Consider the following 27,657-nt stretch of genomic DNA (forward strand, 5'->3'; position numbering starts at 1 on the left):
ACAAGTGCTCATATAGTATTTATTTATGAATTAGTCTCACCTTTTAATGCACCAATTCAAACAAAAGGAAATCAGTATTAAATATGTATTTCATTAATTCAGGTCTGATTATCACATAAGTTTTTAACTACAGACAAATTTATATTCACATATATTACCCACTACCAGAGTCTGAGGCTTATCTATATATAAACAATGAAACTTGGAACATATGCATGCATATCATGGGTAATTTGAAGAGTTCAAAGTAAAGAATGCTTCAGAGATTTACTACCTAATGAAGGTTAGTCTGTAATACAGAAAGTTTTAGGAGCAAAACTTTTACTTTTCAGAAAGATATACTGTTTCAGATTGTACTTTACAGAGGCCAAGTAGCAAATTTGTACCAGGTTAGTGTTTCAGCAAAAGAAGATCCCTGCAAAGTCAAAGTTAACTGTATTAAAAGTTACACAGATCCAAGAACGCGCTTGTAATTCATATATAAAACAAAACAATGCAAGATCTGATTTTCAATGATCTTAATATATTTCCAAGTCCATTGGTGAATCCATCCATTCCTCCCTGTGCTGGGTTAGGGCTGACAGTGGGGTTTGGCTCCCCTGCAGGCAGGCAGGCAGCTCTAGGCCGGGATGCGGGTGGCAGCCTCCTCCTCGGCGTCGGCCCTGTTGGCGTTGATCTCCGCCAGCGTCCGCCCGAAGCGCGTCCACTCGTCCCCGCGGGGAACGGCGATTTGCTGTGACACACACAGTGTTACTGAAACCTCCTGAGAAACACAGCTCAGCTCTGCTCAATGGCACAGCACTTCCCTCATGTTCACAAGAGGCTCCTGTTCCAGAGAAGCTTACCTTTATTCTAGTCTAAGCATCAAAAGCTTTAACTAATAAAGAAGCAGAATTTGAGACTCCTGAATTATAAAATCACGTTATTACAAGCTTGTGCTATGGGTCTCCACCTGAGAGACTGCCTTCAAAGGGAATGCTAATGCTATATCCTCATGCCATCCATTAGCCCTGTACTACTGCAGTACACATACTTGCAAGTGCAACCCCTTTCCTGCAAGAACAAAATCAAGGCTGCTCCATGGCAAAATTTTTGTTTGTTACTTCTCAAGCTAGGATCAGAATTCATATGTGCCACAGTTAACATAGAAGATAAAATTTCTATTAAACAAACCACTGATTTTTATTTCACCAGCCTTACAGTAAAGCTTTTTCTTTTTGACTGGATGGCAGCATGCTAAAAAGTTACGCTAGAACACCTTAAATAAAACACTGCTAGGAAATATTAATTCAAAAATACAAATTAAACTTAATTATTTTTCCTATAATGACAGGAGAAAAAAATGAAAGGCAAGCTGCTAAATAAAGAAACCCAAGTGTTTGCAATATACTTTGCACAATGCATGACATACATACCTCTCCCACGTCATATATAACTATTTGTCCCTCTGAATCTCCTACAGCAATCTCTCTCCCAGAATGTGTCCATCTCACTCGATTCAGAGCAGGATTGCCCTCCACGGTGATGCTTGCAGTGGGCACCTGCACCAATTTAAAACACATTGCTAAAAATTCATCAAAATTTCATAAGCTAAAGATAACACACCTGGGGCATCTGTACTGCAGCAAAAGAAGTGCCCAACACTTCAACTGCTGCATGGAATGCAGATCAAAGACACTGTTCACAGTAAAAATACCTCAGTGGCCTTAAGATATCACCAGTGCCATGACCAAAATGTCCCTTGGCCAAAGTACAAACATCTGCTATCAAAAGGCACATCTGCACTCTTCTTATGGGACAGGGGGCCCAGACACACTTTCAGGCAGTGACGAGGCACCCTGGGATCTCAGGAAGATGATGACACAGGACAGGGATGAGAGCAGCTGTTTTGGCAAGTCAAGCCCTGTCCAAAAGGCTAGATCAGGTAATTCCAATGTAAAGCCACAGGCTGGCATATAGTCCTACAACTGTCTTCTATATGTAGCTTTCAGATAGTGAAATTTAAATACTAAGTATCTGTCAGGTTTCTCCTCTGATCTTCCTCCAGCAAATATTGCAAAAGGTTGCCACTAAAATGAAGTTTATAAGCCACACCAGAAAAGCAAACACTCAATTCACTAGTTAGGAACAAATGGCCCTTTCACTGCAGTATTACTGTGGCAATAGGAACAGCAGTGGTGTGTGGTAACACGTTTGTTCACACTGTTGGGCTCTAGGCTGACAAGGCCTCAGGGTGGGAGGTCTATAATCACTTTCACAACATGGATCAGTGTCACACCAACAGATGCTTTGCTCTCTTGTTATAGGTAAAACAATTTAATTACTGCTGTTATGCATTAAGAGGAGTCATTTGTAACCTTGTAATCAAAGAATGCTATCTACTACACAGAAACTACTGAAACTACAGAATATTTAAAAACAACAACAAAAAAACAAGCTGTGGTAAAAAACCCCCACAAACTATGGTAAACACCCAACTTTTTAAGAGTACAAACAATTTTCCAGCTGCATTTGACAGTTAACTTGACTTCTCACCTCAGTATCATTGTTGAGATTCCACAGGTCAAGCCTGCCCATCCCATCCACACAGGCAAACAAGGCAGGGTGAGTTGGAGACCACATCACATCATAAACATAATCAGAATTGTCTTCAAAGGAGTAGAGAGGTTTGTTATTCTGAAATGAAGCAAAGATAACAATGTGATACCTAGACCCTACATTTCAAAATTATAAAACTAAAAGGTAAGGCAAAATGCAGAACTTCAACAGTATTACCAGCAATAAGCAAAAAGTGATTTGCATTTTGACTTTCTTTAAAAAAATGCCACTGCAAAAATCAGCCAAAACCTAAAGCTTTTTATTATTAAATGCATGCTTTTTTTCCCAAAGCATGCAGCCATTTTTCTGGCTGCTACTATAAAACAATCAATAGCAAGCCAATTATAAATTGTAAATTTAATGATTTAAGAATCTTGTAAATCAAGCCAATGATAATTCAGTGACTATTACAGAGAGATTTTAACTCTGCTTCCTCTGCTTTGCATTCCTAAGGGCATCAGACTAACAGAGAAAGAAGTAATTCTGGCAATGGAAATGACAGATATTTCATTTGTGACCTCATCAAGCTTAATTGACAGTAGTTTTGGTGCTGTCCCTTATTCCTCAAAAAAATTGTAGCAAAACATTTGCCTTATGAATATATGAGATAATTGACTTTATAACATGATTCACATTTGATTACATTGTAATCATTGTTGATAACAAAGGGCAAAAGTTGAAAAGAATGGATCAGAAATACACAAATGATGTTCAAGCTAAAAGCGAAATTTTATGCTGTTAATCTTAGTTCTGCTCATCAGCTGTCTCCTCTTTGCAGGACTGCAGCTAAGAACCTCAGAACTTCACACAATTTGACTTCAGGTTTGTGAACTTCCTTAAGTAGCTGACATTATAGCACCACCTTGTGTCAAGGGCTATGAAGAGAACCACTGAACTATCTAAGTTACCTTCGTTGTCCAAAGCTTTACTGTCCAGTCAAAAGAAGAGGTGACAAAAAGATGTGAGAAGTCTACAGGTCCAACTGCTGCATGGCAGTTGATACCTGTGATTGGTCCCTGGTGTCCTTCAAACATCTCACTGATTCCAGCTTTGCTGTTTCAGAATATACAACCAAGGTTAATTGATTTGGAAACCAAACATTTGCAGACAGAGATAGCACTGAAATGCAATTTAAATACAGCCACAAGAAGATTTTGCTGCCTTGCATGGATGTTACCTCACTGCCAAAGCCTTCACCACAACAGGATCACGGAAGACCAGGTTTGAAAACAGGCCTTAAGTTCAACATGTATTTTCTACTAACTGTAAGTGCCAAAATATATCCTAGGGACAGGAGACTCATTCAGTTACTATTTAACTATGTTGTCCTCCAAGCAGTAGCTACAACTTCAATTCACCCAAAGAATAAAATCCAGACTCAGGAATAAGCATGAAACTCCCATTAAATTAAGAGAAGTTGCATACACTTTAAGGGCTCGAGGTTCAGACATAAACCAGTAACAATATATCCCTAATATCCTCCTATCAAGGGTGATAAAAAAGGAGGGAAACAGATGGGAAGGATGTTACACAAAAGTGATACAATTTGGGGTATTTTGGAACCAAAAAAGCTGTGCAGCAAGGTGATGTGTATTTGAGATGAAACCTGGACACTCAATTGTATTTAAGAAAGCAATTGATAAGATACAGTCAGACAATTTCAAAATAGATTGAACAGCAGGAGAACAGCCAGCCAATTTAAGATCTGTGCGTGATGTTACTGTACAATTATCTACAAAACTGACAGGAAGTTTGGAATGTTCTGCTACAATTCAAATGAATAAAACCACAGTGACCTAGGCTGTCCTCATCAACACAAACAACTCATAACACCAATTCAATATTCCAACCATTTCTGTTTTTAATGAAGCTCTTACTCAGGAAAAAGTGCACTGGAATTCAGACAGATACTATGAACTCCTTCAGTGCATAGGAGAAAGTATGAACTTAAAAAAATGTTGACTGTAAAGCATGCAGGAACTCATCCTTTCACTATTTTTACTTCCTTTGAAGAATTAAAGTTTGTATTCACCTGCCATGACGGCATGCAGTGTACACTGAGCCTTCTTCACTGCCAACAACAAAGTTGTTGACATCTCCAATAGGGAAAGACATGCAGGTAACAGCCACAGCCTTGGACTGTTTGTGAACCAGCTCCATGCTATCCTGTAGTGAAAATATCAGCAACTTACTTCATAAAAAGAAATATTAACACCTACAAAATCTTTTAGATTTCACAGAAGGCTTTTCTTTCTATTTTACTTGGATAGATTGGGCAGGAATAGGGAAGTTTGCTTAATAAATTTATTACATTTGTGTTCACCACTAACACAAGTACACCAAAACTATACAAAAGAAACAACAGAAAATATTTGATTCCACAGGTGGGGAAGTATTTTATCAAATATCAAGCTACCTGTGTTGGGAAAGTGTTGATTAAAGTTTATTAGATCAACTGAATTTTTAGTAAAATATTAATCTAGAATAGACACACACACACACACATATATATATATATATAAAGTTATCTTACCTGTGGTTGGGAAAGCATATCCAAACTCCAAGAGCATATTTTTCCATCAGTTGAGATACTAATCAAATTATGAGCATTCTGGGTCCCAACAACATTTACACAGTACACTGGGTGCTAAGAAACAAAATATTATCAGAAAATAATTTAGAAGTAATACCCAGTTCTGGTATAATTATTGTACAATGTAATTAACATATGACTTCACCATTTAACAAAGCACAAAAGATTGATCCCAACCAAAAGTACAAATGCTACTCCCCTATAAAACTGATACTTGTTTTTCTTATGCTCTGATTTTTATGAATAGCCTGGTTCCTAAGTGTCAAAATATGGACACAAACATTTAAGCATTGCCAATCAAGTGCACTGGACAGAGTTTCCTAGACATGAAACACTTCTCAGGAGGGCACAGTCCTTGAAGACATTTCAGCCCCTACCGTGTGAGCCGCAGCTGACAGCGGCGTTCTCTGCACTGGGGTTCTCTTATTGCTGCGATTATCCCACAGCACGATCTGGCCCGAGTATGTGCCACCAACCACCAGATTGGGATGGAATTTTGCAAATGTAGCTGACATCACTGCAGACTGAAAGGAAGGAAAACAAACAACAAAATACACAAACGATCATTCAGTGACACTATGTCTAAAACTGAAGGAAATGAGGCCAAATATCAGAACAACTTATTTGCCTAAATTTATTCAGTACAGTATTTCACTGCCCAATTACTTAAGGACTCACCCACCCTTTGTAACCCCTCAACAGTCTTTTTGTTTCAATTTATAATTATAAAAATATAAAAGTTTTCCTGCTGTTTTCTTTCACGTGCATACATCTGTATTCCTCCTAGCACAGTTTATTAGCAAAGGAAGGCCTGGGAACACACAAGATTTTAATAATGTTTTGCCACATTCAGTAGTCATTACTTCTTAGAGAATGTAGAAATACATTTTGATATAGTACAGTTACTTTTGCAATCTGGGCTTTGACAGTAATGTGACAATGAGGTTAAATTTTGATTCAACTGTGTAATTTTCCAAAATGATAGGAAAAATGTGGATATCCTGGGCTTGGCATAATGAAAGAGATTTGCATGTTTTTATCTTTCAGAAAATTACCAGAAAACCTCCATCTGTCTTTTTCTTGATATATATGTTTCTAGTTTTCATCCTTGTTCCATTTCCTCAGGCTGTCCTCATTTTATTCAGTAAACTAAGCTGTAGTATACAATCTCACTCAAGCCCCTTACATACAAACCTTTGTGGTTCAACTATTAGACAAGAAAGTTTTTCTGTTTTTTTTTAAACAAAAAAGAAAAGGAGTTCTCAAACAAGACTGAATTCTGAATGATGTCAGAAATTCTAGAACATCTATTGCCAAGTAAATGTGGTTAAAGTGAATGCCAGCCCAATGAAATTATTATACTGACAAACATAAGGAAGGCACTTGTCCAAATTCATCAACACAAAATCCCTCCCAAGACAGAATCATACCTGGCAGTGAAAGACATACTCTGGGGTAGTTTTCTTGTACTTCATATTCCATACAAGGGCCACCCCATCAGGCTCGTGAGGCGCATCCTCGTTGTTGTTGTAAGAGGCTACAAGTAATTCTGGATACTGCATGGTAAGTGAAAAAGACTCAAAGTAAGCAAGATGACTGGCTGATGGTCCAGATAATCCTAGAATCTTTGTTTTCTTTTGCCAAAAGAGGGTTAAAAACCGCCTTGCATTATAAAGGCGCGAAGAACTGTCAGTGAAAACTGCAATTGTTGCTAATTTAGCTCCAACATCAGCATTAACATACACACAGTTTTATTCCCGCATCATAACTTCCTTTTAATGTAACTTTTAAGTGAGCCTTCCTTTTAGCAAAGCTGAGTTACCTCTACCAAGCAGCCCATAAACCAAAACCAACTTTCTTCACAATCCAAATCTTTTGCTACCTCTCACAAAAGATTAACAGCTGTCTACTTTTTGCAAACCATGGAGCACATCAGGAACACCTTGAGAAATACAGCCTGTACCAACTGTGCTTTTATGGGAATCAAATGCACAGAACTACAACAATTTACAGTCAACAATTGACTTTAAGCATTGGTTTTTACCTGAGATGACCAGTCCAGACAACTGACAACACGATGCTTTGACCAACGTTCATCAAAAAACTGCCTATTTAAGGACAGTTTTGCTCCTGCTTGAATTTCTCTATAAAGACAATTAGGAGATATTGATCTCAGATCACTTTTTCAATTAAAAGTATTGGAAATTCACAGAAAATTATTTAACATTCACATTACCCTTCTTTGTCCTCTAAGTCTCTTCCACTGTAGTCAAAGAAAATGTTGATTTGCTCAGAAAGGGCTCTTTCAACAATCCTTGTGGAGTGGTCAAAAAAACTTAAAAATTCTTCAGAATGCAAAATTTGTTGCTTTTCCTCCTCTGTGAGTTCATGAGGGGCAGCTGAAAAAAATTTATACAGACATTTTCTGGACTGCACGCTTTCACCAATTCTTTTCAAGAAAGAAAAACAGTATTTATCATTATTTTTAATAATTTTTGTATTTTATGTTTTGCTGGCTAATTAGTATTTAGCAACAAAATTAATTTTAAATTAATAGAACAAAAAGTTAAAAAATGTATTGATGACTTTCTTTATAGCACTCAGAATGTCTTGAGAGGAACTGTACCTTCTTCCTCCTCCTCTTTTTTCAATGTTTTTTCTTCTTCAGGTTCAACTAATGGTTTTGGTGCAACCACATCATCTTCCTCCTCCTCATCTAAGGAGAAACATTATGGTAAGACCATCAGTGTTTCTAAAGGGGAACAGTAATATTCTATATGAATCTCAAATAAGCTGATGTAAAATGGTATCATGTAGCTTAAAATGGTTGCATTTCTAAAATGTAATGCCAAGGATAACATTATCACAAACCAAAATATCATTGGAACACTGTCTCCACCTGGGTATCAGTTGCACTGAGTTATGTAGTTGCATAAACTGAAATAAAAAACGCAGGAAATTGTGAAGAATCCAAAGTGGCAATCTGTCTTACAGGCAGTTATGATTCCACCCAGAACCATGCAGTGGATGTGTGTTCTGTGTAACACACTGACACATTAATGCTGCGGAATAAAGAAAAATCAAATGTCTAAAATAGTCTACAGAGCAGCTGCTTACTTATGATCTGAAAGCATCAGTCTAATGGGTCTGCACATGGCATGAAGATGGCTTACATTAGCTTTCAGGTTGCTATTCTGAGAGGCAAATTTTGCTAAAGATAATAGCAGAGAGATTACATTTTTTCTGTCATTCTAGATGCAAGTCTCATTATCTGTATCATGTTTGGCAATGAAAACTTTGCAGGAAAATGTGTTTTCCCTAATTGCAATGAATAACATAAAATGTTAATGTTCAGGAATACTGACAAGGCTTACATCACTTTCTGCATTTCTACATTTTATTCTTTGAATATTGTAAGCCAGAAAATACCTTTAAATTACTTAGAATTGTGGGCTGGCTTTTCTTCATCCACTTTCTAAAATAAGCTTCTGAAAAGACTTGTTTTTATTGGTTAAACAGCTACGTCATCTGCTTATAAGGGAATGGCAGCAGGAAGCTGCTGCATGCCTCATCACAAGTAATGAGACAGCATTCAACAGGGACTAGGCTTGTTTGTTGCAGCCATCTTCCTGACCCATGTTCAAAGTTATCTAACACAAAAAGTAAAAAAAAAAAAAACAAACCAGAATCCACATGCATGCACACAAAAAGAGTAAAAAAAAAAAAAAGGGGTGGTCAAGGGATGGGAACCAGCTGCTAAGCCATGGTCCCAGCAGCCAGGCCAGCTGACTAGATAGCAACAACCAGATGGTACTGCAAGGATTGTCTCTCTGCTATGAGGTGGCAATGGGATGGCACAACATTTTTCTGCCTGACTGCTTCCAATCATGTCTTTTCCCAATGGCAAGCCTGTGCAATTACCAGCACTCCAGGAGGTCTACAGACAAGCCTTTACCCTGCAAACAAAATACAGCTTGTAGGCCATACCAGCTGCCAAACCACACACATAGTGATAGGTTTAAAGAGGGCTGAAAATCTTTCTAACTCCATAGTATAGGCAATAAAAATATAACTGTACCTGCAGGAAAGAAAGCTTTAAATGACACTGTATAATGCACACAATAATACAAACTCCAACTTAATCAAAATGATAATGACGTATGCCAATCCTACATTACTTGAAATTGAGCGATTTTTATGTTCTGACAAGTTTACAGAACTAGGATAAATGGCATGAATGATTTCAATATATGCTCATACTTTTGAACCAAATGGTGAAGGTTAAAATCTTTCCTTTCAAGGGCCTCAATCAGCCACAAAGGAAAACAGTAATCACTGTCTTTTCAGCCAGCCCAACCGCATTTGTCAGCCCTTTCTCCGTCAATGCAGCCAGAGCAATCAACCTGCCAAACATTCAGAATGGAAAAACAATCTGAAAATACAGGGTATAATGCACCTGCCAGTGAAAATGGCCATTTCAAGAAAAGCTAGTGATCTCAGTGACCCTGCTGAGGAGGCGGTGGTGCAAAGGGGAAAGAACCCGTAAAAGAATTCTTAGTGATCTCCACTCTCTTGCACATTGACACTTCCTTACAAAGCATGCCAATTACAGCTTTTGTGCTACTTAAAAAAAAATGAAAGCTTTTTTGGGCAAAATAATCACGCAAAGAAACAGAAAGACACTGCTCCTTTTTCGATGGATTCGCACGCACAGTGGACTCAGAACCTGACAACTGTCTAACTTGTGGCCATTTTAAACAAGGGAACTCTTCGTGTCAAATAACTACAGGTGTGAACAATGATTAATTTAAAAATGCAGTATGAGCTAACACACATGACTTGGAGAACAACACATACAGGATCATGTATTCAAATTATGGTCACTTGGATCAAAATCCCCCTCTTTTTTGCCCTGCCAATCAATCTTGCAGAATTAAATGATGCCTTCAAATTTAGAAATTTGGTTTTGGGTCACCCTGTATACATTATTCTAGCTTTGAAAGTCCCAAATTAGAAATTTCAGCCCAACCCTCCATTAGTCATACTACACTGATTCTAAGTACCATTTTCAGTGACAGGAGTCAAATTCTTGTCAAATGTAGATGGTCAACCCCTTAGTGCTATATGACCTTCTAATCTACATATTTTATTCAAAAGATCATATAGTTGATTGCTCCTGCCTTTTAATGTTTGAAACATAAATGGCATATATTATACAGAGCTCTAAATTCCTTCATAGTACTTTCACTGCATACAGCCAGCTGATACTACTGCATTTAAATGCAGGATACAGCAATTATTTTAATATTCTCAAAGTATCAGTCTTGAAAGTGAACATGTCATCTCACTGATTTATCTGTAACTGCATAAATCTAAAACCTTCTCTCTGAAGAAGAATCACATGCAAACTTTCTTATTAAGGGTTCTGGAGGAAAAAACCCGAAAATTAAAAAAAATTCCCCATATATACAAGTTCTTGACCTCATTATCCAAAACTAGAATGCTTTCTATTCCAAACCCAGGAAGCTTTCTCACAGCTTGCAAAAGGCACCATCATTAAGGTTATGGACCAAAAAAAAAGAGATAGGAAAAGTAATTAAAACAAACATTTCTTGTCTCTCCTTCATCTTGAATTTATTTAATAGCAGGCCAGATACCAGAATTTGCAAGGAATTAGCATAACAATAATACACTACCCAGAAAACACTGAAACATTGGGAATACTATTTCTGAAAAACTTACAGTCTACTAAGTCAAGAACCCATGAAACTGTCATGCATTGCATTTACCTCAAGTCAGGTACCTAAATTTGAAACCTCAAGGGCACTCCATAACTGCATCCACCTTATTCATTACTGACTGTATCTACTGGCATTTTAAGCCACTTCAATTGTCAGTGTACCAAATATGATTTCAGATTAAAAAAAGGCTGCAAAGACTTGGAAAAGTCACAGGGCCTCGAAGACAGGAAATGGGACTCTATGTCATATCAACATATCAATGAATATTCATCATAATATGCTAAGGGATTAACTCCATGTTGTTTCTGACAGGCAATCAGGGGATTTAAAGTTACAAACTGAGCAGTAAAGTAGCTGCTATTTTTATGCAATCTTTAATAGAAATAAATGTCTTGCCAATGAACGCTAAAAACAGATTTAATGAACCACTGAATTTTTACTTTAAGTTAACATCAAAATTGTGAAGTATTTTGGCAAGACAGAAAGAAAAGCAGTGCTTTGCTAGCAATGATACTGTCGAGTGTGGTTGCAGTTGTCTCAGTAATCTGTTGCTGTAGAGTAGGTTAATCAAAGTTAAATCACCTGTGAAATGGGTGGCTTTTGTTAAGCTCAATGTCTTCACATCAAGTTTTCCTATCTGTATTTCTGTACATTTAGGGCATGTACTAGCTAATACAAAATCACAGAATATTCTGAGTTGGAAGGGACCCACAAGGACTATACAGGAATATACAATGGTCCACTATTTCTTTGAAAAATATTAAAATTAAAATATTGTACCAGCATCCAAGAAGCAAATCCTATACATCATATTTTTATTACTCTGCTTAATATTTTAATTCTGTGTCCTGGAGATGTGAGCAGACAATTAGTCCTTAAAGAGTGGAGTTAATGCACTAATACTGTAATCACAGCCAGCTGTGATTGCACATGCACAGTACTGTACAGCAGCACTAAGCAGCAAGTACCCAGTTAGTCCTGGAAAGGGTCAAAGGCCTCAGAGAAATCCAAACAGACCCTGCACACTTCCCTTGTCCTCTGATGTAGTCACTCCATGGTAGAAGGCCAAAAGGTTGGTCAGGCAGAGTTGCCCTTGTTAAAGCCATGCCAGTTGCCTCAAATCACCTCCCTGTCCTCCATCTGCCAAGTTACATGTGGATCCTTAAACACCATAAATGCAAAATATATCCCATTTATTTATCTGCTGTCAGCTAATTAAGTAACTTGGTGTTTAATCTGAATATATACTAGGAGTGTGAAAATACCACATATTAGTAGCAAGAGTGATGTTAAGAGAGATGCAGAACAACAGTAACAGCTAAGCAAAACCTACAAAAATTTACTAATAGAATTCATATAAATTATCTCACAAATCAATCTTCATTTACCTTATTAAGTTTCCAGATCACAAGTGCTAGTTCTAATTCAGCCAGTCATCATTATTATATTAAAAGAAACAAAAAATAACTTAATAGTAATAAATTAACCATTCACCTTCCTTGGGCTGAGTCATGACAGGTGTTTGTGTCTCCTTTGTGTAGGTAACAATTTCTCGAGGAGGAAAATCAACTTGTGTAATTTTGGCCATTCCAAGTTTAACAGGTCCACGTCTAAAAATCAGAAAAAACCAATTTTATTATTTCACATTTTGCTTAGAATAATACCCAAGTCATTAAGTCACAGCACTGCTTAATCAAACTTAAGTCCAGTGGAAACTGTGAACAAGTCACACGATTATGACAACTATTTTATCATTATTGTTTAAAATCAGCAACTATTTATACATCTGTGGCAAAAAGGAAGATGTGCACATATAAATATCTGGACATTAGGATATAATTTAAAACTTTTGCTCTTTGTGCTTGACCAGAATACAGCCACATATATGATACATCTCTTATCAGGGGTATAGATCTACTCCCAAGTCATGCTTGTACAGCAACAGTTCTAGGATTATAAAGCTTGAAAATCAACTTAGTTATACTGAAGAAAAAAGCATTTCCTAGTCTTTTAACTTTGCTGCCCTTTTTTGTCCACCTCTAAGATACTATCTGGAATGCAGAACTGCCAGGTTGACCTGGAACTCAGACTGACAAATAATTTAACCATAATACATCATTTCAGAGCACAATAGTGAAAACCTCTGAGCTTTCTGACTTTAATGAAGGTAGATATGGTTAGCATCATACAACACAATATATATTCCAAAAACTGCACAACATTAATTCAGGGATTGTTCCTTCTGTAAAACCTAATTGCAGTATGTACTGTAATAATACTGCAATGACCCAATAATTCACCTATATCAGATTTAGTTTCTTTTTATCCACTCCTCCCCCAAGATAAAAGCAGAAGAGTAACTCCTTTTGAAAGGTTTTGGTGGGCAGAATCATAATTCTCAGCACACAATACAGGTTTTAGTTAGTGCTTATAATGAGCTACAGCTTTTATAAACATATTTGTAAGAAAAGATGGGAGTTGCTCTGTTTTTAAATACAGTCATGCTAACCTTTTTATTTTAAATAAATGACTTCTTAAAGTTTATATTTTCTCAAAGAAAGACTCAAAGAAATCACAACTTGTGTTTATTGGAAATAAACATCTAATGTATATTAAATTATATTGCAAGCAAACCGTGCTAACTCTAGGGACAGCGAATTTCTATTAATTACAAAACAGTTTCTTAACAACAACAACTACTATAAGTCTTAAAGGAAAAAATGCTCATACTTATTATTCATAAGCACATGAAAGAGGGAATAGAAGAAATCTATGCAATACCCCAGATCGGAATCAGAGTGGAGCTGAAGAACTGATGGATCAGTATCCCAATGCAGCGTCCTGGTAGCCCAGGTTGAACAATCATGCAGCATTAGCAAAAAAGGCCAGAGATTAGTGAAGCAAATATACACTATGAAATTCTAGAGTTACAGCAAGCTTATAGTTATTTTATTGTTCACAAGAAACAAGGCAATGCAACATCAGTTAAGGGAAATTCAGCAAACATTCAGTGCAATAATACATGCAGTAAATACAAAAGTTAAGAAGCAAATAGAATTCAGAGCTATTAGCAAAGAATTAAATTATTTTAAAGGTTGAAAATTAAAGGTCTGCAAACAAATGTTTGCCTTAATGAAAGGCAAATAAAAGTATTTTAAATACTGATAAGAACCACTAAAAACTTGAAATTCCTTTCAAAATATGTTCAGATTTCTTCAAGTTATATGAAGACAGATTTGCTAACATAACATAAACTTGCCCAGAGCAGTAAATATGTGGAGGAAGCTGTCATATTGGTAAAGGAAATGAGTCAACACATAAGCCTTTTGGTAGTGGGGCAAAAAAAGCATTTCCACTGGGATAAAGAACTGCTAGAGTTTCCAAGATGTGACATTGCAGTAATTATGGGTTAAGCACTGCCTTGGGCTTGCAAGTGTCATCTGAGTTAGAGCCAACTCCATCTAAGACACTTAAAATCTCTTATAAATTGTGGGCTTTATATTAATAATATGTTTCAAAGTCACGTGGAATAACAAACAGAATGGATCTATTTCAAGTTGTACTAGAAGAAATAGCAAGGGGGAAATCAATATTCCCTCCACCTTCATTTCTAGACTTCATCCCTTCTTCAGAAATTTTCATCTAGTCTACTGGCTATCAGGCTTAGGCAGAATTTTAGAAACACACTTGTAAGGGATTAGCAAATTAACCTACATGCATTATCTGCATTTTTAAAAATAATGTTTCTGAATTAAAGAAAAAGAATATGCAATATTTTACTATGATAGGTCAATAAAAGACAATTTTACATTTTTATCCCATACATGGTAATTATTAACTATTAACTAGGTGCAGAATTTCTCAAGTGAAAGTTGATCTGAAAAATATACACACAATGCCATAAAAGCTCATAAATATGGGTGTGCCATGCACGACCTTGTTCTAGTGCAAAGTATGCATTAGGACTATTAATCATAACTTAATTAGGAATTAAAAATCCACCATCTTCATATGCAACTGCATATGAAGTCAACTGCATCCACAGCAACAGCTCCAAAACCTTTTCATATCTTTTGTGCATTAGAGAACCCATCATTTTAGCATAAGTTAATTACTTTGAGCATACTTATTCATTAGATCTCTGCTGTCTTTCTTGACCAAAGAGATTTAAGCTTAAGGGTTTAATTTGGTCCCTGAGACTTGAAGCAGGGTATTGCTTATATGTTGTAGAACCACAAACAAAACCAAACCACCATCCCAACGTTCATGTTGCAAAGAATACCTTAGCTATAGATACAGATGCTGCATCACCACAACACCTGTCCAATATTTTCTCAACTTTTTCAATCATGTTTGAGGGGAACTTGGGGGAAAGGCTATAAACATAAAATGCTCCAACTTCCGCACCTCTTTAAGATCTAGCGCTTGATGAGGTAGTTTTCCTGCTTTCAAAGCATTATTTTCATTTTCCTGCTTCAGTGGGACCAGGGACTGTCCTTTAAAATAGTTGAAGCTAACAAGTAGTACAGGAGATACTCTTTTAAATAAAGGTAACATTCTAAGATAAAATTTACCTCTTATATATGGACCAAAATAATGCAAAATACTGTTTGTTTTCGGTTTGTTTTGCCTTCAGTCAAATGAATTTATCTACAAACTTCAGTGAACAAATTTCCCATTCCTCCACATATGTCCAGATTTCTCTGTATTCAGGCACTTTCCTAAGAATTCCTATATATCTAAAAATATTTTCTGTTTTTAAACTAATTCTATGAAGCATTCACCAGCCTAAAAGTAAACCAGCTGTATTCTTTTTGAGTGTTGGACTTGCATTCTTGACTAAGGAAAAAAAGAAAGAACCAGAATCAAACTAGGAAACAAGACTCTTTACTAATGAAAATTAAGTAAGACAGATGGAAGTAACAGCAGGAGCACAGGCTGAATGCTGCTCTACTACTTACTGAAAGAGTTACTGACAAGATTCAGCATCACTGAGGAGGTGATGAGATATATTTATAATATATCTCATATTGGTAGGAGTCACCTATGAAATGCCACGTGTAACACCAAGGGATATCATTGAGTCCAACTTTCATGTTCAAAATGTATGAACTTGTACTAATAAACCAGGATGTAGACACCCATTTACTGGGGCAAGGGAAGAACCCACTGGTGGGAGAACAAGCAAGGGGATTCCAACAGGGACTCCATAATGCCTCCAATTTAGCTGTATATTCATACCTCCACGCTTTAAAGATCACAATCCTGGGACAGATTTAAAGTTTGAAAATGCATGAAGCTTTTGGGACTCAGGATATGGGTTTTTTCAAGGCTTAATAAGAAAATGCCTGCATACAACAGTGCATTACTATGTTTGAGAACACACAGAGTGCAGTGCATGGATGAGGTGGAAATAAATGCAGTATACAATGTGGCATTCCATTCCAGGTATGTGGCCTATGCATATGGTTTCATACTGAATTTAAATTAGGTGTGAATGGAAAGAAAATATTTTCTTTTAAAAAGTCATCATCAAATACTTCTTGTTTTTTTTCTTCTAGTGAACATAAACACATAAATAAATATATTTTTAAAAGATAATTTAATAAGCAATAAACAACAATTTAAAATAATTAAAATTTGTTTGCCACTCAATTAAGGAACAATTATATTGGTTAATTACCATGACAGGCAAACAAGATCATACCTGAGCACTCTTAACAAAAAGTCTGATATATTCTGTTTTAACTGAGCGATTTCTACTTAGAAACAGACACCTTGTAACCTTTGTTCAGGTCATTAGTCTGTTGAATATTTTCAGATTAAGATGTATATAGTTATTCATGCATAATCCACATGCACACAAGATGTTACTGCAGTCTTTTTATAAGATGTTTCAAAGCAGTCTAACCTTTGACTCCTTTTCCAAAATGACAACAGTAACTGATAACTGCTGCAGTTACTGTGCTTTAACTAAACTTCATCCACAGTGCATACTTACTAAATTTCAAGTACATAAATTTCACTTGCTGAGAATATCTTACCAATATCAATAGGCAGCTACTGCTCTTATTTGCAGACTGTGCATGGGAAACAGTAGAAATACCTTTTGGAAGTGGTGTTTTCCTACCTTATCACCCATATATCACCACTTGAAATATTTAACAGAAATATTTATCTGATTCTTCTTTAGAGCAGCATGTCTCAAACCACTCAAAGAACTGGACAAAAAAATGTGACAAGTATTGGCACTGAAAAAAGGTCAAAACAACAATGGCTGTACAAAGATGGAGGTATGTTTTGACAAAATAAAAGACTGCAAGTGCTGTAATTGTGCTACACAGATGAAGTAAAATAAAGAGAAATATGGTTCTGAGTAAAGGAAAAATAAAATCAGAAGTAATGTAAAGTTTGCAGACAGCACCTCTTATCAGATTAACTAGGTGTGGGAAAAAGCAAATAGCCTATCATCCATACCCATCCTCCTTTATAAGAAGCTGAGAAGAGTGCAGAAGTTAGAGCTTTTGAGTTTGTTATTGTCCCGGTACATTCATTTAACTTCAAACTTGCGAATTTAAACAACTCCACATGAATGCTGGCAACTTCAAATCAGGAAGTATAGTTGCATTTCAAATTTTAAAGTAAAATATTTGTGCAAAACAGTCACTTCTGACAGATTCAACACTGTAACCTCATTTTATTATAATAAAATAATTAACCTTGATTTCTTTTAAAGCTTAATTACTCAGAGCCCAGGTACTGAGCAAAGGAGCAGGGCAAGGAAAGTGACATACCTGGATCCAACAGCACCATCCCCCGAGTCCTGGCTGCCAGCCTCGCTGGGCGTACTCACGGATTTGGAGGACGGAGAGGTAGGAGGAGGGACTAAATAGTGAAACAGACAGGTATCCGCTGTTACTACCCGCAGAGGAGGCACAGCTTAGGATGTTTGCAAATTAATTAAAAATGAAGGATTAAAAACAAGTGATGGCAAACGAAAAAAAAAACATGGATGAAAATGAACAGTAGAAAGAGAGGGGAAAAGACAATGTTAACAATTCATGCTGGATTTTCATGCAATTGTTTGGTGTTTATGCATCTGGAGCGTACAAAAAGACATGGAGGGGAAGACATTTAAGAGAAAATGAATTGAAAAAAATATTTTTAAACTGAACTTCTGACAAATGATGACACTGATTTTCAAAGGGTAATTTCCACTGACTCATGTTACTTAAATATAGAAAAAATAGTTGTTAATACAGCTCTGACATTAGTTTTTCTTAAAGATTAGACAATGAATATGTTTAACTGGCAATGTTATTTCAAAACATATAATCACCAAACTGTAGACCAAAAAAGTGGCTGTGTCATACAGCATCCTGTTATTTTTGTTCTAGGTTGAATCAAATCAACATAAATCTTGTGTATTACAACATTTCTAGTATTAGGTCTTGAGAATGACTTTTTTTTTGCTGGACAGTAAACAGTCTAGTACCACTGTATTTAAACTTCTTAAGTGTCAGTCCATTTCCTGCTAGTAGATGAAGACTGCACTTACCATTTGAAAAGTAATACTCTTTCTGGAAGTGATATCTAGTGAATGACATCATGCAATCTGATACAAAGCTACTTTGGTATTTCTTTCAACTTTTCTTTTTAGAAATGGTCATTTTTAATGAAACTTAGGGTTTAAACACAAGAATCAAGGGTGTTTTGAAGGTATTTATATGCTTCCTTTTTCAGCAATATGTAAAGCATTCACTACTTAGCAACCCTTAAAAACCCTTTAATCAACTGAACACAAATTATATAAACTGCTGCCTACTCTGTCAACAGTTAAGAGAGAACTCTGAATTTAGGTCTGCAAGGTTGCTACAGAATTTATAGAAATCACAAGTATATTGTGAATTCTAAATAAGTTTTCTACCCCATCTCAAAACAGAGACATGGTTCTGACTGACAAAAATTCTCCCTTAATTCTACCAAAGTAACAGTGAATTCTTCAATTTATTAAAAATTTCATTCCTCCTAGGGGAGAGACTTTTTTTATAGGTCTTGAGTTGTTTTTCATAAATTCATACATACACACATTTAGGCTTTATACTTATACAACCGGGGGCATGTGAGAATATATAAATCCTTAACTCATGCTCGCCAGGTTAAGGTAGAGCAAAGGAGCTGCCCCAGGCCTCGGCTTTGCCATCTGTGCGCGTTTCCAGGACGTGGTGAGGTCGCAGGGCCAGTGCTGGTGCTGCAGCGCTCTCTTGTGGGGAAAGCGATTCTCGGGAACCGCTGCCCAAAACTGAGCCCAGTCCCACTGAAGGACCGACAGTCTTACGAAAAGACCTGATGGAATTTCACCTAGCCCAGAGGATTAAACTGTAAAATCTTTTTGAAAATAATTCTGGTTCAATAACTTAAGGCTTCTTATATAGTCAATATGGAAGATATCAAAACATGCTAACACTGATACTTCTCCTCTAACAGAGTGCTCTCTCTCTAGCAGTTAACAGCACAGCAATTGCCTTGGGAATTAACACAATTTTCTAGGAAAGAATCTAATGTCAAGCAACCCCCCTCCACTGACAGTGTGAGCACGAGGTACCTCAGCTGCACACCAATCAGCTCAGCCACGAGTCAGCATCACCTCAATCACTGCACCTGCCAGCATGCAGTCAGCAGAAAAGCAGCTTGAGCCTCTGGCATGCTAACTGCAGGCAAGCAGGACATTGAAACTCGATTAAGGATCAATATCAGACCTGGTTATCTCGAAAGGAGACAGACTGAATTCCCTGTGTACACTGAAGGGTGTGATTAAGTAGCAGCTCAGTGGAATTAAACACAACATGCAGGGGTGTGCCCCACTCTTGCATGTCAGCACCTCTGAGCTCTTCATGAACACCTACTCTAAGCATACACATTAACCTGCTTTGAGGACTGGCTATTCTGTGGCTTTCAGATTCTCTGCCAGATGTGAAAAAAATCAACAACCACATACATTCCTACAAAAATTTAATCAACTGCCTTGGCACACTATATTCAAGGGAACTGTTCAACTATTAGTCTAGCAAAGAAAATCTGTAGCTGGTCAGAACTGATTTCTTGAACAGCTGCACACTGGTGCTAACACAGCCAAATGGAGTCTCTCAACTATTAAAACAGTTTGAATTACCAAAAATGACTGCTGGGGCTGTTGGAATCTGAGCAGCTATAATGCTGTTCACTTCTGAACACTTGAGGATTACACAAAAGCAATTATGAAAATATAATTGCAGATATATGTGTAAGAAATTATTACTATTTTATTTACAAACCCAATTGAATAGAGCCCCAAGAAGCCAAACTGATAAGCTTTAAACTGCTTTGATTTCAGAATTGGAGACAAAAAGCAGAGTTGCATTATCATGTTCCTTGCTTTCATCTTCCATAGGGATGTGCCTAAGTAAAGGCAAAAAGCAAGAACCAGTATGCAACCACATCTAAGAGCTGCACAGACACCAATCACCACCCTTGGAAGCTAATTTTTATACTTCGTGTTTTTATTCCTCCATCAAAGTCAGTCAGGTATTTGAGATAATAAAAACTAGGGTGTGAAAGATGAGGAAAAGAAAAAAGCCAACTCCATACAAAAATATCAGCATTAAAATTTAGCATTGTGGAAAAGAGTAAGGAAAAAAAATACAGGAGAATAATGACCGTGAAAAATAAGAGGGGATAAGAAAATGCATACATGATATTTTAACTAATATACTTCAAATAATCCATTAAGTGTAAATGATGTTATTTTATAAAATATTGTTATGTAATGTGTACTGAAGCACATCATTTGACATTTATAACAGATCATGAAGGACAAAAGAGTATAAAACCCAGACATGTATAACCCCTGAAAAAGTGGCCAGAGAATTATTGTTAGTTATATAAATACCTAAATCCTAACAAAAAACCAAAAAAACAAAAAAAAACACAAACAAAAAACACCCCACCACCACAAAAAACCCAAACCAAAACAAAAAACAACACAAAGCCCCAAAAAACACTTCACCCGCCCCCCAAAAAAGACTAAAAAAAATCTCCCAAGCATTTATTTCAAATAAACAGTAACATTCCTACCAACAGGAGACTCAGATGTCAACCCCATGCTCTGAAGCAATGCTTCCGCTTCTCTTCTCTTCTTTTCAAGATCAGATTCTTCTTGTACTGGAAGAACTTCTTTCTTCTGGTCAGTCTAAAAATTATTTAATAAATAAATTACAGTCTTTAACCTTTCATTTATTTTGAGACCCCACAGGGTTTTTTTTAATACTGAAATCTATTAACTCTATTAGATATTCAATTTCAATAATTCTGATTGTTCTTTTCTGCAGATAAAGTAAACAGACAGGAATAACAATGTTCCAAAGCTTTGGTACTGTCTTTAAAGGACATATATAAACACACAAAAAGGGTCTGTGTATTTGCCAAAATGACTAACACTTTATAAGATTAAGAGTACCTTTTTTCACACTAATCCTAAGCACTGTAAAATGCAAATAATGACAAAACCTGTACCTGGGTGTAAAAGCTGTACCTGGGTACAAAATCTGTACCTGGGTGTAAAAGTATTTAAGAGATAGTCATGTGGTTCCTATTTTAAAATTACAAGAACTGTGTCAAAGAAAAGTAGTTTTCTTTGTGTTATCTGCTAGATATGAAAAAATACACCCCACCCTCTTTGATTTAGAAATAGTGCAAGTTCTATTGCAAAAGATACCAAACACTCTGTATCTTTCTACTCTTAGCTGCTTTTTAAAAAAGCAATTCTGGCAATACACTGCTACAAGGTCATTAGGACATAATTTGAGCTATTTCTTTCTCCTTTCTGTCTGAATCATGTGGTTGGCAGCTGCCCAGTCGTCAGTCATATGCTGATTTAGAATACCAACTGGATCATAACCAAAACACAGAAAAGTAATGAAAAAGTACCCAAAACATACCAGTAGAAGTTTCTTTTATGAGATACAATTTGCATTCAGGAGAAACAGTAATCTATCACTGATTATCACGTACTGAGCAGTGAGAAATCCAGAAGACTGTAACAAACTAAATGTAACACACAAGCACCATATACATCCTGAGTATTGCTCCTTTTAAAATTCAGCCTATAGACAGGCCAAAGAGCAGAAGAACATAGTACATTGTTTGTACAATGACAATACTGAGAGTCAGATAATTCCTACACACATCCTCAGAACTGTATTTCAGAAATGAGTTCTTTAGATTAGACCCATCACAACTCATTAAGCAGAGCTTTCATGTAACGGATCACAGTGATTTGATTAATGATGTCACATGCAGAGATAGTTCTAGAAATCTGAACTTTATGTTAACGTAAGATACTAAGTTTAATTTTTTTTTCTTAATCCAGTTTATCATACCAACAGTTGAAAAGAAAAGAGTAGGTATTTACATTATTAGAAAATGAAAGTGCTGCATTCATATTTGCACCAACCATTAAACAGACACTCCTTGAACAGGACACAGAAAATGATTGGTAGATTATGTGAACGTACTCTTAAACTTCAGGCAAGTAACACATGCAAGTCAAAGTGAAAATTATTTCTTACTTCTTTCTTCTTTCTTTCTTCCTCCTTTCTCTTCTTCTCCTCTCTGATTTGAGCTAATCGTTGTTTCTTGCGCTCCAACTCCGCCTTCAGCTCACTTTTGTCAGACATGGCTGCAACACTGAGCAACAGAAATCATGTCACTGTTTGGCTTTTGTTTGGGTGGCTTTTTTTGGTAGTCTTTGTTTGTTTGTTTTGTTTACATTTTTTCAATATAGCAGCTCTTCTTTCCAGAAGCTATCCTCAAAGAAATTATCCTAGCTTACCAAAACCAGCTTACCAGAAGCCTGAGTCAACAATAATTGAAAAAACCCACATTCCTACTTCTATTTCCCGTTCACTTAAAACATTCTCAATACTAAAGTGATTGACTTAAAACAAACAGATAGAACCATGACATGATGACAGCATCCATTTCTAAGGTAGGTCTGATGCTCTTTGAAGGAACTACTTTGAAAAAACCTTAGGCACCGATGTGACTATTTGATCTTGCCATAAGATTTCTGCAGCTACAAAAACACCTGCAAGACTGAAAACAGCAAGAAAAGCAGCAAGACAATATTTCTCTGTCATTTTTCACTTCAACAGCTAAATATTGGCATGCTATAACTTCACAGGATGTAAGCTATGTCATTTTTCACTTCAACAGCTAAATATTGGCATGCTATAACTTCACAGGATGTAAGCTATATATCCTTCCACAGAGCATTATATGATTCAAAGTAAAGATTTATTAAAACATTTAGTAGGATCACTATAAATGATAAGGCAATGTAAGTACAAATGTGTGGTCAAAGAAAACTGTAAAACACGTGCATTATAACTTTTTTTCAAAACTGTTATCCTGCTAATAAATTGGTGGATTGTTTAAAAACAAAAATGCTACAAAAAGTTTTCTATGTAACTAACTCAAATACAAACAAGGTCAACAATGAAAGGCGAAAAACCCTGTAAGTTTAGAACTTCATAAAGACTTAGAACACAGGTAAGAAAAACTGTGAATGTGCTAGGTGAAGAAGAACTTAATTTTACTGTTTTTAAGCAAAGTCAAGTCAGCAAAGAAAATGCACAAGTAGTCCTATAACAAATGAGGCGACTATAAATGTTTTTGCAGTAAGACTGACAATAAGGATACAAGATTAGGCGTTAGTAATGTGACTGTGTGCTAGTTCAAAATAAAGAATACTTGCAAGTGTTTGCATAGCACAGCTAAGCACAGAAAGGGATGCAAAATGTTGCAAGCCTCATACATCTAATCCCACATCCTAGTAATACGTATACCGGAGGCAGTGTGTGTATTCCTTCATGTCGTCTGTTAGCACTAAGGTGCTAATAAATAAATAAATAACACACTGTCAGCATTTTCCAATGGCATTCCCGTGTCCCTTTAAAGCAGCAGCGGGAAAGCGCGTTGTCACACCATGGACTGCCGCCCGTGCAGTGCCGGCACCACAAACCGAGCGGAGCCGAGGGGAGGGAGGGGAGCCCAGCCCATCCCGCCTGGAAATGACCGCGGCTCGCACCTGGTGCCGCCAGAACCGAAGTCCCCACCCAAAGCCCAGCCCGGCAGCCCGGACAGGGTCGCCCCACGCCCCGCGGCCCGGGAGAAGGCGACACTCCCGGTCTCTGCCGCCCAGCGAGCCGGGCCGCCCCCGGCCCCACCCGGCTGCCACAGCCTTCGCTGCATAGGGCGAGGCCGCAGGAAGGCGCGTTCCCACCGGACGGCGGCAGCGCTGCCCCCGGCTCGGCCCCCGCGCACCTGCCCGCGGCTCCTCCCGCGGCTCCTGCCCTGCGCCCGCTGCCCGCTGCCCTCGGCCCCGCGCCCCTTCCGCCGCCGCACAAAGGCGCCGACAGCTGGAAGGCGGCTGCCGACGGCAGACGCCGAGGGTCAAACCAGCTCCGAAGGCGTTGCGGAATGCGCAGAAATCTACGTAAACTGCGGAAGGACACTGAGATCTGTGCAGTAAAACACCCAATACCCCATTCGTTGCGGAATGTGCGGAAATCTACGTAAACTGCGGAAGGACACTGAGATCTGTGCAGTAAAACACCCAATACCCCATTCGTCCGCACCGTCAGGGCCGGCAATCGGAAAGGAATTAACACGGCGAACGAGTGCGAAGCGACGCAGGAACAGGGCCGTTCCCGAGGCCCGGCGCCACACCCCTCTGGCGGGGCGCTGGCTGGCGAAATCGCTTAGAGAACAACGACACCCAGCATGCAGCGCGCATCGCTGGAAGGCTCTCGTCGCCGATGGTCCCCGGGCGCGGCCGCAGCGCTGCCGCGCGTTGCATGATGGGAGTTGTAGTCTTCCGGAGTGGGGACACGCTAGCATCCTGCACTCGGCGTCCGCAGGGCGCGGGGAGCGAGCGCCACCGCCTGCCGTGGAGGGCGTGCGCGCATGCGCGCCGTGCTCCGGTTCGCTGGGGGCGGGGGCGCGCGGGGAGCTCCCCTCAGGGGCGCCCCGGCAGCGGCCCCGGCAGGGCAGGGCGGGCCGAGGCGGGATCCCTGTGCGGGACAGCGCCCTCGCCTCTGCTTTGGCTTCCGGGCAGTGAGGGACAATCCACGTTAGGCCCCTCCCGCAGCCGAGCGAGAAAACCAGTCATGTCGGTGGAAATGTGTGGTTTTAACCGCGGGGCCCACGTGCGGCCGGTAGCCATGATCCCTGCAGTGAGCTGGCGGTAACGAGTGTAAGAGCCTGGTGCGGTGTGGGCGTCAGGCCGTGACAAAATGGCCCCCGCAGATGGTGCTCGGCAGCCGGTGGCGTTGGGCCGCCCTGGCGACGTGGCGGATCCCACCGTGAGCGTCCTGCTGGAGTGAACTTGCACAGCTCATTTTGATGCAGCTCCAAACTGGTAGCAAGTGGTTTTGCTGTTTCCCACTCGTCCTAAATAAATAAGTATATTGTCGTTTGTATCCAGTGGAAACCTCTATCAGAATCCTGTACCTGTTTTTGGTAACTGCTGGGCCAGTGCTGCTGGCTTCTGTCTCAGTGGAATGCAGGGTCCCCCAGCCTGCTCATCTGCCAGAACTGTGCCTACCAAAGCAGAGTTGTAGGGAAGATTGCTGTTCACAACGCCCTGTGAAACGAAGTGTTTGGAGACTATAACCCCAGAGCAGGTTAATTTTTCTGCTATTACAGAATTGGAATAATTTATTTGCAATGACTAGATCTACAAGTAGTTATGCCTGGCAAGTGTATTTTTGAAACTTGTCCTGACAAGTCCTGGAAAAAGGCTTCATTTGCAGCCTGGCTTTGTAGCAGTCCTGTTAGGTACAATAAACTGAATAGGCTGGTTGGTACTTTTCTGGGATAACTGCTAGGAAAACTTCAATTGCTGCAGAAATCAGTCTTGATTATTTGCTCCCCTGTAGTGTTCCATGTGAGTCAGGATTTATACTGAAACTCAAAAAGTTTAGAAAAACCCTCTGTTGTTTAGATGGCTTGTGATAATTTAATAACCTTCATACATTTTGTATGAGTTTCACCCCTCTTTCCCATCCTGATAGATGGCCATATTTATTTTCTGTCGTGTCAAAAGAAGGTGATGATGAATGATGGCTTCTTTCTGACATAAGAACCCTTTTGCAGTCTGGTAATCTTTAGCACAAAACATACACTAGTGAATGGTCAGCACTTGAGGGTGATTCCCTGCCAAGGACTATAGAAAATCGGTTTACCAGCTGAAAAATTCCAAGTTCTCCTTCCTCAGTGTGATCCGATATGGTACTCTTAATTTTTTTCTATTATGTGATTAAGACAGGAGATACTGAGATCTTCTTAGTGAATACTGTAATTCACCAAAACCTGCACTAGTTCAAGTGGTTTTATGAAAAAGTTTGAGAAGTGCCAAGAGATCAGCCCAAAGGAACTATTTTCAGGTGTATTGTATGCTAGGCTATGTTCTGCCCTCAGTTTGTGCACCTGTCTCTACTGACCTTTATGGAAGTTTGTGTACTCATCAAAAGAGGAAAATACATTTGAGTATTTGTTAGGATGCTAACAGATTCCTTTTGTATGGATTGTGTTAGCATTACTAACCAAAAAGATCAGAGGGTAAATAAGGAGACAAAGTGTGCACTTTTTATCTATTCTAACTGTTAGCTCTAACAGTTAAATTTTAGCATTTTCACTTTGTTATGAGCTTAGATGAGTCACTGACTCACAGCATCAGTAAGGTCTATTCAGTAAAGACTGGGACATGGAGTCATTTTACTAAAAATAGAAATAATTTTTTTTCCTTTTCTGGTTCTTTCATAAGAAACTTGCCAATGTGTTGGAAGAACCCCTGAAAAATTACATGAATTCAGAGTGCAGCTAAACTATGAAGCAAAGACATAAGCATCAATTTTTTAATATAAAATTATTCTCACAATATGTCCTACTTCTTAGCTTAAATCTTTACTTTTAACATAAATTGCAAGGCAATAGATAGTTGAAAATGCATTTATTACTAGCAGAAGCCAAGCTCCACATTTACAAAGCACTTGAGCAGAAAGGAGATGGCAAGATTTGACTCAATGGAAAGATGAACTCTAACATCTGTCAAGCCCTGTGGAGATGACACCTGTGGTTAAAAGCATTTATTGAAGAAAAAATTGGATTTCTTGACTCTCAAAAACCAGGTGTCATGGGAAACATGGGCACTGACTGAGGTGTGTACAAGTTCACACACACACAAACACACACACACATATAGATATGTATGTATATATATGCACACATATATTCCTCTGGAACAAATCTGCACATATAATTTGGTAGTTTTTGTTCTCTATTACATATCCAAGGCATGGTCTAATCTGTTTAATTTTTTATTGCAATATGGCAAGAAATGAACAGCATTAGTTTTGTTGCTATTGTGTATGCCTCTAATGCTAACAAGCTCAACACATTTACAGAGGTGTTTGTAGGAGCAAAATGTATTTATGGCTGGTTTTGAAGTCAGTGGAAATGTGTGATATTCAAGCAATAATGTCATTAATCACAAAAATTATTTTTAATTTCACTATAGTAATAGAGAATCCTTACTATTAGTGATACTAAAACTGGCTGCAATTCAGGAGTGATATAAAACATCTGTTCTATATGCTTAATTGATCATATATGTCCACAGACAGG

At 38.1% G+C, this 27,657-nt stretch overlaps 1 protein-coding gene across 6 annotated transcripts; it reads right to left on the reverse strand.

Moving 5' to 3' along the window:
- On the reverse strand, window positions 1-24,724 carry DYNC1I2 (dynein cytoplasmic 1 intermediate chain 2). 6 transcript variants are annotated; one of them, XM_054278038.1, is made up of 17 exons: window positions 24,609-24,723; window positions 22,539-22,656; window positions 21,046-21,160; window positions 17,727-17,871; window positions 13,714-13,773; window positions 12,427-12,542; window positions 7,818-7,907; window positions 7,428-7,590; window positions 7,236-7,335; window positions 6,622-6,747; window positions 5,569-5,715; window positions 5,132-5,245; window positions 4,631-4,764; window positions 3,507-3,651; window positions 2,536-2,676; window positions 1,416-1,541; window positions 1-733 (listed from the first exon to the last, which is right to left on the reverse strand). In XM_054278038.1, exons 2-17 carry the CDS (start codon window positions 22,644-22,646, stop codon window positions 620-622), a joined length of 1,944 nt encoding a protein of 647 aa, XP_054134013.1. In that variant the 5' UTR covers window positions 22,647-22,656; window positions 24,609-24,723; the 3' UTR covers window positions 1-619. The 6 variants fall into 6 exon arrangements, with proteins under 6 accessions (XP_054134013.1, XP_054134011.1, XP_054134014.1 ...); XM_054278036.1 differs by having other exon boundaries at window positions 24,594-24,723; XM_054278039.1 differs by having other exon boundaries at window positions 17,727-17,817; window positions 24,594-24,722.
- Window positions 24,725-27,657: the final 2,933 nt, after the last annotated feature.

This window comes from Melozone crissalis, unplaced genomic scaffold (genome assembly GCF_028551555.1).
Source record: "Melozone crissalis strain CALT ecotype California unplaced genomic scaffold, PUWL_Pcris_2 ptg000023l_1, whole genome shotgun sequence".
Classification (NCBI taxonomy): Eukaryota; Metazoa; Chordata; class Aves; order Passeriformes; family Passerellidae; genus Melozone; species Melozone crissalis.

Excerpts from the sequence above, each read along its gene's own strand:
- DYNC1I2 (XM_054278036.1), bottom strand. Across the intron at positions 17,872-21,045 it reads GACATCTGAGTCTCCTGTTG|CTGTGCCTCCTCTGCGGGTA; the intron begins GTAGGAATGTTA and ends AAACATCCTAAG. Across the intron at positions 13,774-17,726 it reads GATGGTGCTGTTGGATCCAG|GACGCTGCATTGGGATACTG; the intron begins GTATGTCACTTT and ends CTGGGCTACCAG.